The sequence below is a fragment of the Macrotis lagotis genome, chromosome 1 (genome assembly GCF_037893015.1).
Source record: "Macrotis lagotis isolate mMagLag1 chromosome 1, bilby.v1.9.chrom.fasta, whole genome shotgun sequence".
Taxonomy (NCBI): domain Eukaryota; kingdom Metazoa; phylum Chordata; class Mammalia; order Peramelemorphia; family Peramelidae; genus Macrotis; species Macrotis lagotis.
In genome coordinates this window covers 237,771,768-237,788,789 of record NC_133658.1, presented here as the reverse complement: position 1 = coordinate 237,788,789, position 17,022 = coordinate 237,771,768, and the positions used below count along the sequence as shown (strand labels likewise).

Here is a 17,022-nt window from a genome sequence, read left to right as displayed (position 1 = left end):
TGATAGCTTAAATTTATGAGAGTTTTCTTTTATCTTTGTCTAGGATTTTCTATTCTTTCTTTTAAAAAAACTTTTATAATGCTTTCTCTTTTAAAATACTTTCTTATTTTTTACAATATTGCTATTGCTTTACAATGTCTCTCTCTGCTCTTTGAAGAATTTCTTTTAACAAATTTTCACAATTAAATAAAAAGAGACTTCATTCTGTTTGTGGTCTACTACCCATGGAAGGTGTACTTCACCATGGACTGCTAAAGTCATGATTGATCACTGTATCAGAGTCTTAAAATCTTTCACTTGTTTTCCTTAGTCATTTTGTAAATTGTCCTTCTGCTTCTTCCTACTTTTCTCTTTCTCAATCTATCCAAATTTCTCTGGTACTTTCATAATCATCCTTTCTTGGAATTCATAAAATTCAAAGATTTTTTTTTTTTTTTTTGTTAGAGGAACTGGGGGAAGTTGCCCATGCTTCATACATTCTTTCATGCCTGTGGTTCACTTAAAAATTAAACTGATTGGAGAAAGTAGAGTTAGCTGGTGCAGCTTTTTGCTTCTAGTTAACTTCCATTCTTAAGAGATCTAGCTTTTTGTGTATGCCCACTCATACTGGCATATATTTAATAAATGGTCAGCATTTAATAGGTGCTTATTTCCCTTTTGTTAACCAACTTGTTTCAGGTGCTTGCCTTCATAGAAGTCCCTAGTTGCCCCACCTAATACTTTGATCTAAAACAATTAGAAACATTAGTTAAGTATTTGGTTATATAGTTGCATTGTTTTGTATATTTGATTCTTGTTTCCTTTGATTTGACTTTTGAGGGCAGCAATTTAAGTGGTTCCCCATTAGTTTTTAGTGCATTGAATGTTGTTGGCTCTCTAGAGCACTCAAATAGTACATCTCTGTGTAAAATAGACCATTTTATGATTTATCCATATTTCAGAACAATGAAATGTAAGTTTATGCTTTTATACACATGTGACTAGATATCTAGTGAGGTACTTGCCTTTTGTTGTTCTCTTCTTAGAATTCCCTCACCCCTACTTTAGTGGTCTTATAGGAGACTTCATAAGTGTTTGTTGAATTACTTCACTTTGAATGCTTTTAATTCAATTCTCCTGAAAACTGTTTAGTTTTTTGGGAGGGATCAGAATTTGAAGATTGTAGTACTGTGGAAATAATGTTGAATTTGGAGAATGAATCTGTTCGGTGTGGCCTTGGGCAAATCATTTAATCACTTCAGTTTCCTCATTAATAAAGATTAGAAATAGATGACCTCCAAATTTCCTTCTGTTTGTAAGGCTCTTCTTGACATCTTTCCCCTTTCCCATTTTCTTTAGAGAGGTCATTCCTTTGGAGGAAATGGGGCAGGACTGCAAAGGAAAGAGGCCAGTAATTATTGAGGGTTTTGCTTCTATGGAATTAGTGACAGCATGGAATAAGCATGTATAGAAGAAAAAAGTAATCTCTGGAGTGAAAGGATCTGGTTTTGAGTTAGAGCTATACTTCTTGCTGCCTTATGATTTTTTTGTTTGCTTTTTATTTAAGGCCATGGGGTTAAGTGACTTGCCCAAGGTCACACAGTTAGGCAGTTATTAAGTGTCTGAGGCCGGATTTGAACTTAGGTCCTTCTGACTCCAGGTCCCGGCTCTCTCCACTTGCCACCTAGCTGCTCCAGCTTTGTGAGCTTAGATAAATAACTTATCTTCTCTGTCTCCTTTTCCTCATTTGTAAAATGAGGGGGATTGGATTCTTACTTTAGCGGATTCAAATTTCAGATGACCTGGGTTTAAATTCTGGCATTTGTCACCTAGTAACTGACTATTGCCTTAGGAATAATTTTGGGAGCCTCAGATTGTTAACTGAGAATACTTAGCTGCTCCTCTGTTTTCTCTTATTAGAACCGCAGTGTAAGGCATGCAAATGTAGGATTTTTCAAAGCTAGAAAATTTGTAATAACATTGTCCATGAGAAATGTTGGCTCATCTTAATGTCTATCTACCTTTCTTAGATCTTATTTTTGAGTTCAGCTTCCCATTAAAACTTGGGTGGGTTTTTTTTTTTTTTTCAGTTTTAGGTTTCTGCAAGGTAAATGGGGCCAAGTGGCCTGCCCAAGGCCACCCAGCTAGGCAATCATGAAGTATCTGAGGCCAGACCTGAACTCAGGCACTCCTGACACTGTGCCACCCAGCCGCCCGCCCTCCATTAAAACTACATTTTTTCCCCCCGGTTTTTACTTTTCACCTTTAAACTAGAGCATCTTTTAAACACTGTTTTCTTTAGAACACTATCATTGAATTGAAACTTTGTGACCCTTCATCTACTGATATTAAATACAGCATGTCCCAAAAAATCTTAGCAGTGCAGTGCTGCCTCTGGATTTTCAGTAAATACATTTGTGCATTCAAAAAATCAAAAACTTTAGAACCCCAAAAGAATTTCCTGTGCCATTTTTAGCTGTTTATGGCACCAGCTAATGTAGATGAGGTTTCTGTTGAGTTTATATCCTTGTTATTATGAAGTGACTTTTTTTAAGTGGCATGTCAGGAATATGGAAAAAGCATGAAAAGCATATGTCCTTCAATCAAAGCTTCTCTGTTTTGACCCAAGAGTGAGTTTTCCTTCTATTAGCTAATGGGTTTTAGTATATTCTAAACTTTCTGTCCATTTAACTGTTAGTATCTTGTCTTGAAAAATTTATTCAGGACTGCTTGAAATACATTAAAAAGTTGTGGGGGGGTTTTGTTTTGTTTTTTCTTTCCAGGAAGGTCCCCAGAGGAAAAAAAGGAAATCTGAAGCTATAGGAACCAGTGACCAGGTTGACCTGTTGGCCATTGGTACGGCAGTCGGCACCATTTTATTATACAACACAGTGAAAGGAGAATTACAGAGCAAACTTGTAGTAAGTATAATTTTAGCATAATGAACTCTTAATGGTTTTGATTTTGGTCTCAATCTAAACTGGAATATTGGAGTAATGCTTTTGTCTGAGAGGGAATGAGTAGACAGTATACTCAACTTCTATAAGAATCAGATGGTATAAATGTTTGGAGTATTTTTAAATAAGAATACCCCACAAATAGTCTTTGAAAATTGATAATCCACATGTTTAATTAAAATCCCATTAGAATGACTCCCACAGGGAAGCTTTTTGATTAATAAAACTTGTTTCCCGTGTTAATTTGAATACCATTTGGAAATTGTATTTTACTCATCCAGGTCCACTAAGTTCAATACTAGAAGTGATCCTACAAATTTACTTTCTCTGGTCTATGAGAATGATATTTGAGCTCTCATTTTTTCTGTTTTGTTTTTGCAAGGTAATGGGGTTAAGTGACTTGCCCAAGGTCACATAGCTAGGTAATTATTAAGTGACTAAGCCTGAATTTGAACCACCTAGCTGCCCCTTAAGTTCTCATTTTCTTTGATTATTCCTGCCTTCTAGGGACAATTACTAGCTTACTTTAAATATCCTATACATACTTTGATCCCCTTAGCAGCTCTTATTTTATCCATTTAGTGAAAATCTACCTGAACTTACTATCAAAACCAACCACCAAAAATGTCCGGGATGTAGGAAGAAGAATGGAATGCAAATATGTAGTCTTTCTCCTCCTGGGTTCAAAAAAAATACCTTTAAACTAGTTGACAAAGTTTTTCTAAAGAGGGTATAAATCTTTGGATGAATGATTAGGTCATATAGATTATTTACATATATAAAGTATTAAAACAATAACATTTCTGAAGTCACGTTTACTTATTTTTTTAATAGGAAGGTTATAACGAATTTGAGAGATCTACAGTAAGTTATTTTGTTAGTTGTAAATTTGGTTTTTTAAGGACTTATGAGCTTGGATTGTTTGGTCCAACAATTTGTCATGGTATGTATTGATATGATCCCTTGTCATAAACTGTATACGGTTTCTTTGATTTTGGGGAAGGGAAAGGTGATTGACTCATAATAGAGTAGGGAAAAAATAGTCTAGAAGATGGAGAGTGAGAGAGAAAAAAGTAGAGATAGGAGAGTAAGATAGTGGTCATCTCCCTCAACAGTAGATAAAGTAATAAAGTACTGGCCCTGGAGTCAGAGGACAGGAGTTCAAATGTGGCCTCAGGCATTTTGATATTTACTTTAAATGAGTCACTTAACCCCAGTACCTCACAAAAATCAAAACCGAAACAAGCAAAAAAAAAACCATTTCTAGACCAATTATTTGTCTTTTCTTCCTTAGATTCTGTAGTCATAGAATAATGAAAAGAATGAGTTATTTTCTTTGGGAAATGAAGGGGAGAATTCCAAATTATGGTCAAATATAAAGAAGCCTCCTTATTTTATTGACCATTATTGGTGCTGGAAGCCTGATGAGTGGTATTTTAGTCATCTTGGAATTTTTACTCCCCTAGAAATGTACAATACATTAGAAACATTGAAATTAAATTATTAAACGTTAGGAGTTTAGTAGAAAGTGTTTAAATTCTACTTTTGAAAATGTTTTTCTTTTGAAGTAGCACTGGCATCTTTTATTTAAAAAAAAAAATTAAATGGGTTTTGTAGCAGTGATTTCTGGATATGATAATTACGCTTTCCTCCTCTCCCACCCCAACGATTGATGCAACAAACTATTTTAAGATTTATACAATGAGGTAAAGTTTTAAGCTTTGTTTCTTTGTATCTCTAAAATGTATGTATTTACTGTTGGCTTAAAAAAAGTATTGCAGTTGTTTACTCCTAAGTCTTTTGCCCTTTTGAGAGTTGACATAGGCTACCAGATCTTAAAAAAAAAATTGGAATGCTGTATTTTGACCTGCTATACTTTAACTTGGAAAATAGAGTGGTGTAAGCTGAATCTTTACAGCTAGGGAGATGTAATATATTCTATGCCTTGTAGGTAAATTAGTTTTTAGGTTTTTTGGATATAAATTGGTAATGAAATTATAAGAGTTTATTTCATTTAAGTAATCACTTTATTGTCTTTTATATTTCTGTTTAATTTTTTTCCCTTCTCTAGAGTGGTGGACATGACAATAAAGTAAATTGCATACAGTGGCACCAGGATAATGATTATTTGTATAGCTGTTCAGATGATAAATATATCGTGGAATGGAATACACAGACTTGCAGAGTAAAGTGGTGAGTAAGATGGTTCTATTTCAAAATAAGGATTCTAGGATTGCTTAGAATTGAGTTGAAGTTTAACAGATCAACAGATAATGCATGTGATTCTCGCTCTTTATGTAGACATGTTTGTTAGGTATTGTAGGGGTACACCAAAGTTTAAGATAATAGAACCTGTCCCTAAGGAATTTAACATTTGGATGGAGAGGGGGCAAAAGTCTTTAAAAGTTACAAATGAGATAAAAAGGCAAATGATAGTTTAGGAAAAACTCTCAAGGTCATGCATGATATTTGCAATAAACACTGAATTTAGAGAATAGAGAAATGTTTTGGCATAGCTTGGAAAGGTTTTATAGGAAAAAAGACATGAAAGAAGTCTTAAGGGGTAACTAGATGGCATGGATAGAGCCACCTGCCCTGAAGTCAAGAGGACTCAAGTTCAAATCCAAATCAGGTACTTAATAATTAACTAGATGTGTGACCTTGGGCTAGTCAGTTAACTCATTTCCCTTGCAAAAACAAAAAAAAAGTCTCAGATAATTAGGTTTTGGGTAATTGTACAAAGAATAGGCTGCTGCAAAGATGCTGGATGATGATGATAAGAGAACCGTAAAGTCTTTGGAATTTGGGAGATTTGAGAGATACAGTTTAAAAGGTAGGTGGGAGTTGAATTGCGAAAGACCCTAAATGCAGAAATTGTATTCTCCTGTTGCAGGCATTGGGAAGCTACTGAAAAGTTTTAACTTCAGTTGTAATATTAAAATAGTGTTTTGTTTAAAAAAATAATCTGGTGAAATCAATTGAAGAAAAGAGAAAGTAGAGGTAATTATTGAAATTCAAGGCTTTGAACATGTTCTAAACTAAGGTGGTCAAAGTAAGAATGAAAAAAGAAGAAATATGAGAGAGATTTTAAAGAAAGACTTAAGAAGACTTAGTGACAGAAAGGAATAAGAAAAATTCCAAGAAGATTAAGTTTCAAGTTGGGTGACCAGGAGAGTGGTAATAGAATAGTAAGAAGAAAGGGGTTATCTATTTGGGGAACAGTATGATTAATTTAGTTAATAACTACCCATGTTGATCTAGCCCCTTATTGTTTATCAAGGGCTTTCCTTCTTTGTGACTCATAAGGTAGATGCTGTACATATTGTTTATCCCAATTTTACACATGTAGATACAAATGAGGTGCTTTTTTGGTCCAAACCTGTGATTTCATTGGCAAAAATGAACTCCTAGAGGAAATTCCCTCTGCTGAAGCAAATCAACAGCTGATCCACAACTTACAGTCTTATAAACCTAGCATGATTTGGCCAGTAAGTTGCCTAGGATCACTTGTTATGTTAAAGGTGGAACTTGGATCAGATCTGCTTGATGTGGAGGTCCTTTTTGTTCATCCTACCAATGCTTTGCTGTTCTTTAATGATTTTTCCCACTTAAACATGTTGTCTCTTGGGTTTAGATTTTAGGCATTTCACAGTTTGGGAGCTGGGACAAAGTTGCAGGTTTCGGAATCATCTTTGTAGAAATATAAATTGAGGGGCGCCTAGGTGACATAGTGGATAAAGCACCGGCCCTGGAATCAGGAGTACCTGAGTTCAAATCCAGTCTCAGACACTTAATAATTACCTAGCTGTGTGGCCTTGGGCAAGCCACTTAACCCCATTTGCCTTGCAAATGTCTTAAAAAAAAATAGATATAGAAATATAAGTTGAACCTGTGGGAGTAAGATCCTTTGAGTGGGAATGGTAGAGAACTGAAAGATCCACCAGTATCCTGTCAGATCAGCCAGGTGGAGGTGTAGGAGTCATAAATCAATAGTATCAAAAACTACATAGGTGAGAGAAAAATGAGGCCTGAAGAAAAAAAAAAATTTGACTGCTTCTGGAAGGTTTTTGTTGATGCTCCTAGATTAGATTTTAGTTTTCAGGAGAATATTGGTTAGAGAAGCCAAATTTCAATAGATTTAGGAGACAGTGAATAGTAAAGGAATTAGAGGTTCAAACTCTTTTATAAGTGAAAGTATCATTGCTATATGGTCCAAATAAAAGAGCAGCTGTGTTCTGGATGTGACTTGACAACTTTTTTTAAAAAGATATCAAATTAAGGACTTGTAACATAGGCAGTTTGAGATAAAAATTTGTTTTAATCAAAGCAACTTAGTTTTTTAAGTTTTAGTTTTTGTTTTTACATCACTTTGATTCCCCCCCCCAAAAAAAATCTACTCTTGCCAGAGGGTTATCCATTTTACAAAAGATTAAAAAGAGGAAAGAAAAATGCAGATCCTCAAATCTAACCATATCAGTTAAGTCTTTGAATAAATACAGTATTTCATAATCAGAGTCCCTCACTTCTGCAAAGGAGAGAGAGGGTATTTATTTTTCTTCAAACCTGTGAATTAGAATTACACATAATTTTGTTTCATTGCAAGATGCCTTTAAAACTATCGAAGTCTTTGTGTTGTTATTAAAAGGATATTGCATGTGGGAAGTAATTTCACAAAATAATTAGTTCATGATTCTTGTGAGGAATAAGTAGCACTGACTATAGGATGACTTTGTTCAGTCATGTTTTCCTCACATTGTTCTTTCTATGCATCTTTCCAGTGTATTGTATTTTTCAGAATTGTTCCATATGAGTAGTCCGTCATTCAATGTGCTAATTAAAAGTTTTGGGATACCTGAAATTTTTAAGATATTTTAATATATCTCTGAATAACTGAGAATTAGAAGACTGTTCTTGAAGTAAAAGTTGAATTTCTCAGGGGTGCTGATAGCTTGTTCTTTTTTTCCAGTATAATTTTTTTTTGCCAGTTAAAATTAAAAATATTCTTAATCTCATTTGAAAACCGAGTTTTTGATATGCTATCCAGTCATTACTTGAGAAATTCAAAGAGAAGATCTACATAACTGTTGAAGAAACATAACAAACTACTTGTATAGGATTTCCTCATCTTACTAATGCATTTCACAGTGAGAAGTTTGAGAGATCTTGGTGTGATTATAGAATATATGCTGAACTCAGCTGGTAAACATTGAGAGATAAAATATAGTTGATGCCCTGAGGAGTGAGAGAATCAGTTAGAAAGTTTAAAAAAAAAGATTTTTTTTCTTGTAATGAATGGACACTGAGAAAGCATTTTTATGATGCTCTTTGAGTGGGATGATAATGATACTAGCTAGAGTGAAAATTGTTCTAGGGTCCTTCAGGTGATTAGGTGACAGCAACAAGTTCTTTGGTCCTATAGGACCAAATGTGTAAGTGTCTTCTGTAGGACATAGGATTTGACAACAAGGTCAGAGTGTCCTGAGGTCCAGAAGAGAAAAACATAGAAATGTAGAACCAAAATTATCTTCTGTTTCAATCTCTTTGTTTAACAGTTGAGGAAACTGAAGTCTAGAGAGGTTTAGAGTACTTGCTCAAGTTTACAGAGCTGGGATGAGGCCCTAGTCTCTTTGACTCCTAGTCCCATGTTCTTGCACTACCCCCTGATGCTTTCCTCCAGCAGGGGCCTACACCTGGAAATAAGATTAGGAAACATGTTTTCTAAGGAGATGAGAATGCTAGCAGCCACATCAACATGAATCTACCTTGGGCTGAAAGACTGAAAGCTCAGGTTAGTGTGTGATCCAGACTTGATTGGGATGGGATGATGCCAGGGACAAGAAAGAGAAGTAGACTAGACACTGGGAGACAGGGACTGTGACTGAATTGTCTGCCTGTCTTTCTTAAACCCTTATCTGCTGAAAGGAACCACTTCTAAGATGATTTGGACAGCAGCCAGTCAAGTTTTCTCAAGGCTGGGCCTGGGCTATGTTGGGACAGAACGACAGAGTGCTGGGTCAGTTTTGCTTGTGTATAGCTGAACACAAGGTTTGACTTTTCCAGGAGCACTGCCTGGCATGAAGCTCTTGTTGGTAACTTTTACTACTTTACTGCTACAAAGGAATGAAAATAATGATGTTCTGCAATATCTTTTTCTCTGTAATACAGCAAATGGAAAGGTGACATCAGCAGTGTCAGTGCTTTGTGCATCAGTCCTGATGGAAAAATGTTGCTTTCAGCTGGTCGAACTATCAAACTATGGGATTTGGAGACTAAAGAAGTCTATAGAGTGAGTGAGTCAAACTAGGTGCAGGTATAGTAAAAGCACAATAATTCAGACTAATTTGGGAGAAACAACATTTTGAATTAGGGAAAGTATGAATTTTTTTGTTAATAAAATATCCTGTGTTTGTGAAGTACACTGAATTAATTACTGGAATCAACAACCAAGGAAATGTTTCCAAATAGCTATAGGAATCAATTAGAATTAGCAGTGTTGTTTACATACTGGATTTGAAGATAGTGGGTCTGGGTTTATAGCCCTGCTGCTTATAATTTCTTTGTGATTGTGGCCAAGTCATAGCCTTTCTGGCCCTCAGTTTTCTCACCTGTAAAATGAAGGGGTTGGATAAGATGATTTCCTTCCTATATCCCCCTTCTAGCTTTTGAAACTTCTGAATCATTTCACTATGACTTTGCTCAAATCTATTAGATACAGTAGTTTATTAAGTAGAATAAAGATGCACCCAGAAATCTTGGTTTATTTTAATTTGGTTGGTGTTAATTAAAAAAAAAACAACTAGTGCAATTTATGTACAGGATAAGTTAAATTACTATAGATTTTGATTTAGGTTAGTTTGAATTAATGAGCTTTTACTGTACCGCTAACCATAGAATTTTTTGTTTTCCAGACTGAAAACTGTACTGTTTAAAATCAAATAGAGATTTTTATACTATATATTAGTTGAAGAAAAAGTTCTTTGGGTTACTGAGATTTGTTGCTATGATGATACTGAATTCATTTCAACTTAACTGATAGTTGAATGAGGACATTTAATTCCTTGGCTGTGTCTGAGCATATTCAGTACCCTTTTTGATTTTTGTGGTAGAATTATGAAATTAACCTTCTACTATGAAATTTAAGGAAACATGGGTTTATTAAGAAGGACTACTTTGTAGTTTTTTATAATTTAGGCAGATGCCCTTTTTCCTAAGAATTCTAAAGAGTGCAGCATAAATACCTTCAGTTGCTTGAACTATCCAACTGTGGGACTTGGAGAACAAAGAAGTCTATAGAGTGAGTAAATCAAACTAGTTCCAAGTATAGTAATAATTCAGTAATTCAGAATAATTTATTTTCTTCATTTAGTTGTGATCACTTTTCCCCATTGTTTATTACAATTTATAGATGAAAGAATTAATCCAGTTTCTTTGATATCATTGCTTTAGAACCATCTTTTTCTAATGAAATGTAATTTTTTATAGCATTTCACAGGTCATGCAACAACTGTTTCATCACTTAAGTTCACAACTATAAGACCTCCTAATGAAAGTCAGCCCTTTGATGGAATTACAGGCCTTTATTTCTTGTCTGGAGCTGTGCATGATCGGTTACTTAATGTGTGGTATGTATTTCTTTTCACTAGGAAGAAGTTATGACTTGAAAAAATGCCACTTGTGGATCCAAAAAGTATAACTGACTGTACTTTTATGTAAATTTTACATCTCTAACTTTTATAAGGACTTTTTTAACTTACAGTAGAGATAATAGATGAATAAAAGAAACTAATATGTTTTTTATTAAAACAGCTACACCCCAATTAATGCAAATAATGAATCCTGAAAAGTAGTTCCATGTGTTCAGATTTGTATTTGAAGCTGTAATTATGTAAGATTTGGTTATTTGTTCTAGTTCAAAGGAATTAGGAAATGTGAATCTGAATAATGCACTTCTCTATATTCATTTGTGTACTAAGTCAGGACCTAGTTATAGGTCATTGTGGATAAACATTCATCAAATCCTCATCTAAAATGCTATTATAAACATTTTTATATTTTATTTACCTTCACACCAATTTTGTAAAAACCAAAATTTCTGACTTCTTACATTAGAAGTTGGATAAAATGTTTTGGAAACAACATTACTGGAACATAGAAACCAATGTGAAGTGGTCTAGATATTGTTGTTAAATAATTTTGCTTTTTTCCCTCAAGGTGAATGGCAGAAATTCTAAAGGGTAATAAGTAGTTTAATATAAATAGACTGTAAAATACTAATAGTTTCACGTAATCACAGTGCTTTGGAGTTACAGAGCACTTCATTTCATATGATGCTCACAATAGTTTTGAGAGATGAGTATCATATTATTTCCATTATCTCCATTTTTTGATATGCAGTTTAGATCTTGTCCTTATTTTATATATAAAGCAAAATTCGATTGGGATCTGCTCGTGATCAATAATAAAAGAGCAGAGGTAGAACTCAAATCACATTATCTCTGTCTTCTATCAAAGCTTATTTCAGAAAGAGGCTATTTCCATCTTTGTGCTTGTATTCCTAGGACTTAGCGCCAAGTGCATGATACATAGATACTTGATAAATATTGTTAACTAATGATTAATTACAAGTGATTGTTCTGTATCAATATTATTGTAACTGTAGCTCCAGTGTCGTGATCTTAAATTTAAATTTTACTTTTCTAGACTTTTTTGCATTCTAGTTTCTGTATTCTGGTCTTAATGGCCAGTTTGACAAATTTTTTCAGTATCATTGGGTAAACATCTTTGCTGTTAACTGGCATTTTTTTAATTGTTTTGAATTTTGAATTATTTCTGAGGTCATGGGACATTATTTTGTCAAAGAAAAATTTTTATTATATTTTCCAAATGTCACGGTTTTTTTATTACCAGAGTTGAATTTCTCCACATTAATGAAAAGAACTGGCCTCTATAGTAGACTAATTAATATCAGTTAATATAGTCTTAAATTTGTGAGGGAGGGACCATGATTTGGTTTTAGAATATATAGGAATCCAAGTAATGAGTTTTGAGTAAATAGAGATTTTTTTTTTCTATGAACATAGACAAAATTAAATAGTATATGTCCAGAAATTTTAATAACTAAACTGGCAGCATAGCATCTATAGCCACAAAAAGAAGAGCTGTTAGATTTGGAGAAAGTGGATTCAGAATAAATGCTGGTTCTTTTGTTACCTGTGTGACTTTTGGAAAATCACTTGACTTCTCTAGATTTCAATCCTCATTTATCCTCATTGTTATTGTTTTTTAAAGAAAGGGTGAGCTCAGATGACTTCTAAGGTTTTTATTTCAGCCAAGTCTAACTCAGACAGTACTGTGATTGTGGTAGAAATTTAGAATGCAGTTTAGTGGACCAAAAAATCAACTTAAAACTTAACATGGAGTGATTAAAAAGTAAACTTACATAAAGCCACCAGAGCTCTGCTAGGTAAGTATCCCTGCCTTGCAATAGGAAATCTGTTAAGCCTCTCACATCCCCTTTCTAGAGGCTTTCATGTCTCAAGTGTCCTCAGTCCCTGAGTGAACCATCCCAGCTTATATAAAACAGATGCTGCTCCTACCAGAGTCCTCACTCCTAAATTTGTGTTCTGCTTGATGAATTGTGTTATTGTTTAACTATGCTATGTTTGCCAAATAGTATTGATAAATGCTTTTGGTTTTCCAGTCATCTAGTTTAGGTAATAGAATAATTTCAGTTTCATTTTTATTCCACTTAACTAATAATGTGATCCTATATAGTTTCCAATTTCTCTATATCTCACTGGGCTGGTTTATGTATCCTAGGCAAGTTCGATCAGAAAATAAAGAGAAGAATGCAGTGATGTCTTTTACAGTTACTGATGAACCGGTCTACATTGACCTTACTTTGTCGGAAAACAAAGAGGAGGTAAAATTACTGTATAATTTGGTTTTGACTCTTCAGTAATGCTATTTCCTTTTTATCCCATTTTGCAAGGTGCAGCATGTTACTGAATTTGAGTCATGTACAAACTTGGGTGGTGGGAGGGTCACAGTTTTGTTAATGACTAAAAAGAGTGAAATGTGTGCATCTGTTGAGAATTTTTTTAAAAAGTAATAAAATGACTAATAAAATTTTTGAGTAAAGAATGAGACAGGAAAGGGGAGGAAAACAATACTAAGGGCTTTACAAATATGATCTCATTTAAATCTCACAGCAACCCTGACCAGGTATTAAGATTTTATTAACAGGACAAATTGCGTTTTTTTGCTATATTGCCAGATAGTTCATTTGCAAGCTCAAAATTCTACAATGTTGAATTTTACTTTGTTCTAAGGTTAAAGATTGTATCAATTTCTCTAAAGATTGCTGCAAATGATAGTTTTAATATGATCATACCTCACATCATAACTAGTTTAAATTTCTACTTTAAACCATCTGAGTTTATAAAGGCAATTCCCTAGAATTTGATAGTTAACAGAATGAAAATTTGCCATTTAAAAATTCTGATTTTTCTCCATAAGTTTAGCAACCTTCAGTAAATAAAAAATCTGCATTTTAGAGTGGTCATAAAATTGATCAAGAGGCATAAGTTATGTAGAATAATTTTAATTTTATAGATCACTTAATCTGGGGTGCCTACTTTTATAGTTGAGGAAAGAAACAAAAAGGTGAAATACCTTGTCCAGTTAGTAGTAGCAGAGTCTGGGTTGAAACCTGTGTTCTTGACTGCAAAAGTATTGAGCTTTCCACTTTGCATACTTATAGTTAGTTCTAAGCCCTTATAACATAATAAATTTCTTATTAGTTGATATTTTTGTTTACTACTGTTAAAGGTTCAGAGTAATGTGAAACGTTAAAAATAGTAGAATCTTCCGGGTGGCATGGTGGATAAAGCACCGGCCCTGGAGTCAGGAGTGCTTGGGTTCAAATCTGGTCTCAGACACTTAATAATTACCTAGCTGTGTGGCCTTGGGCAAGCCACTTAACCCTGTTTGCCTTGCAAAAACCTAAAAAAAAAAATAGTGGAATCTTGATGTTTGCATAATGTTAACTTTTATACCACAGTTTTTCAGTGTCTTCCCTTTCTAATTCATAGAAATATTTTATTATGAACTGAACAAACTACCTTGCCTCAAACATAAGATAGTCGATAGGAACAACTGAGCTAGTACCTTCTCTCTATCATTCAAGGCAACAATCAGGGGACAAAAGATTTTGTTTCTTTACCCTCATTCCTTCCAATTTCATTTTTCGTTTTCTAGTCCTTCCATATGTTTCATATTAAATAGTGTTCCTGTGAGGAAAGAAGCTCACATCTATTTTAGAATTCCTAAGCTAACAGTTTCTTGAGCAGAATCTCTAAAATGTTGCCTATTTCATTTGTCCCCAAATTTTTACTTAACCTAATAAGATTTTCAGTATATGACTTGCTTCATAAGTATCAGGAAAGAGAACTTTATTTTTTAAAATTTATTTAGCTGGGGAAGCTAGGTGACGCAATGGATAAAGCACCCCCTGGAGTCAGGAGTGCTTGGGTTCAAATCCGCCCTCAGACAATTACCTAGCTGTGTGGCCTTGGGCAAGCCACTTAATCCCATTGCCTTGCAAAAACATAAATAAATTAAATAAATAAATTTATTTAGCATTTTATTTTCCCCAATTATATGGAGAAACAATTTTTAACATTTGTTTTTAAAATTTTGAATTCCAGATTCTCAATGCTTCCTCTCTTCCAGCCTCTTACCCCACAATGTAAAAGCAAGCAATTTGATATAGGTTATACATATGACATCATGTAAAACATTTCTATAATAGTCATGTTATGTAAGAAAGCATAGACCCAGCCCGTGCCTGGCCCCCAAAAAAGCTACCAACAGAGTTGTCCTGGGTCATTGTATTGCTGAGATTTGCTAAATCATTCACATCTGATCATCTTACACAATACACTTCACTTTGTGTCACCTTATGTAAGATTTTTCAGGTTTTTCTGAGAGCATCTTGTTTGTCCATCATAATCAAATAACACAATTTGTATAATTATTCCTCATTTGATGGACATCCCCTCAGTTTCTCATTTTGTGTCACCCTCCCCCAGAAAAGAACTCATTGGGGCAGCTAGGTGGCATAGTGGATAAAGCACCAGCCTTGGAGTCAGGAGTACCTGGGTTCAAATCCGGTCTCAGACACTTAATAATTACCTAGCTGTGTGGCCTTAGGCAAGCCACTTAACCCCATTTGCCTTGCAAAAAAACCCCATTAAAATAAAGAACCTGTTATAAATAGTTTTGTACATATAGGTCCTATCATTTTCTTTTTTTCTCACTCTCCTGCAATACAGATCTTGTAGTGGTATTGTTAAGTCAAAGCAAATACATGGTAACAGTGTATTGAATCATTTCCCCCCATATCCCCTTAAATATCTGTTAATTTCCTTTTCTGTCCTATTAATCTAATGAGTATGAAGTATTATATCAGAATTATTTTAATTTTTATTTGCCCCATCAATAGTGAGTTAACATTTTTTAACATGGCTTTAAGTAGTAAAGAGAATGGTGTTCTAAAGCTTTTTTTTTTTTTTCATTTCTTCCCTTTACTATGCATAATAGGTTTTATTTTTGTTTGTTTTTTAGGTTTTATTTATTTATTTTTTTACTATGCATAATAGAATCTTCTCCACCCATTTTCTGTTTCTATGAAATCCTACACTCATTAAAGCAAAACACATACCTAGGAGTTTGGAGCTGATTCTCCTAAGGAATTTGTTTAACCAAGCTCCTTCAGAATTGTGACTTGTTTGTCTTGGAACTTAAGAAATCCTAGAATAGCAGTAAACAAGGGGAACCCATAATAATGCCTGGGCATATCTTTGCCCTTCACTCCATTTGTGTAACTTAGTCTACCATTCTGGTAGTAGTGTTATCTATAGTGTATGTGAAGAAGTTACTGAATCCTAGACAGAAATTTTAATCACATATTACAATAACCAGACTTTTCCTAAAAATGCTATGCTAAAAGTCTACCTTGGTATTTTCCTTTTCCCTTCATAATATGGATGTCTAGGAAATTTACAACTAAGAGGGGACAGAGATGTTTTGAGAACAATTGATTTATTGCAGGAAGTTAGTATGTTAACACATAATGGAAATTGTTGAATGTTTGATTTCATTGAGCATAATCAGTGCATTTTTACTTCTTTAGCCTGTGAAGTTAGCTGTTGTTTGCAAAGATGGACAGGTCCATTTATTTGAACACATATTAAATGGGTAAGTTAGAATTTTTCGAATGGAAATTTATTTTTCTTCACCTGGTTCCTACTGTAAGTCTGTTTTTGTGTTTTTTTCCTTTAATTGTTCTTAAGTTTTTATCATATGCATGTTCTATATCCCTCAACCAGATAGTAAGTTTTAGTAGTCATATCCCCCTTGTTTCTCTAACTGCATGTCTTAAATCAGTCCTCTTCTAGATTTAGAAGATGACTTTCCTCTTCAAGATTGTGCTTTGTCTGTGCTCTTCTCTGCACTTCAATCTCTTCTGTCTGTTCTATGAACAATATATTCCCAACCTCATACATTGCTAGGTTTCTCAGCTGTTGTCTTTTATTTGTTTTCTCTACCTCTCAGTCCTACCCCTCCCCCACAAAGAAAGCCAACTTCTGTTTACCTTGAAAAGCAATTCATGAAAATTATTTATATTTTTTTAATTTGTTCACAGTAATCACTTGGATTAAAAAAATTTATCTGTTCCTCTCACTACTCATTTCCATTCATTCTTTTGTTCTTCATTGAGTAAACCAAAAAACCCATAGCCATTGATGCATGTGTTGCATAACAGATCATATTCCTATAATAGTTTTTTCTCTTTTGGCATTTTAATTTTATCACTTCTTTGTTAGGGCTTATTCTTTTGAACTTATGGTTTTTTGTTACATTGATCAGAGTTGTAGAGTCTTTATTCTCCCATTGTAGTTGTTTCAGGCCTTGCAATTACCTCCCTGTGTAGAATGGGTACTCTATTTTCCTTCCATCTTTTTGATGACATCTATTTTACCAGCTAATTTATGAAGCCTCTGTGATTCCCTAATTCACAAAC

The 17,022-nt window shown here is 34.1% G+C and overlaps 1 protein-coding gene and 1 non-coding gene across 3 annotated transcripts in view; both read left to right on the top strand.

The window, feature by feature from the left end:
- The window catches only part of WDR43 (WD repeat domain 43), a 60,219-nt gene that overhangs the window by 6,169 nt on the left and 37,028 nt on the right, over positions 1–17,022 (top strand). For both annotated transcript variants that reach the window (XM_074209793.1, XM_074209792.1), the window contains exons 2-7: positions 2,763–2,900; positions 5,008–5,129; positions 9,102–9,222; positions 10,419–10,558; positions 12,756–12,858; positions 16,132–16,196. In XM_074209793.1, coding sequence (XP_074065894.1) covers positions 2,763–2,900; positions 5,008–5,129; positions 9,102–9,222; positions 10,419–10,558; positions 12,756–12,858; positions 16,132–16,196 — 689 coding nt within the window. The remainder of the gene's footprint in view (positions 1–2,762; positions 2,901–5,007; positions 5,130–9,101; positions 9,223–10,418; positions 10,559–12,755; positions 12,859–16,131; positions 16,197–17,022) is intronic.
- Positions 9,932–10,012, top strand: LOC141510693 (small nucleolar RNA SNORD53/SNORD92). Its single transcript, XR_012475118.1, has one exon. It is a non-coding gene; the product is annotated as a small nucleolar RNA SNORD53/SNORD92 (small nucleolar RNA).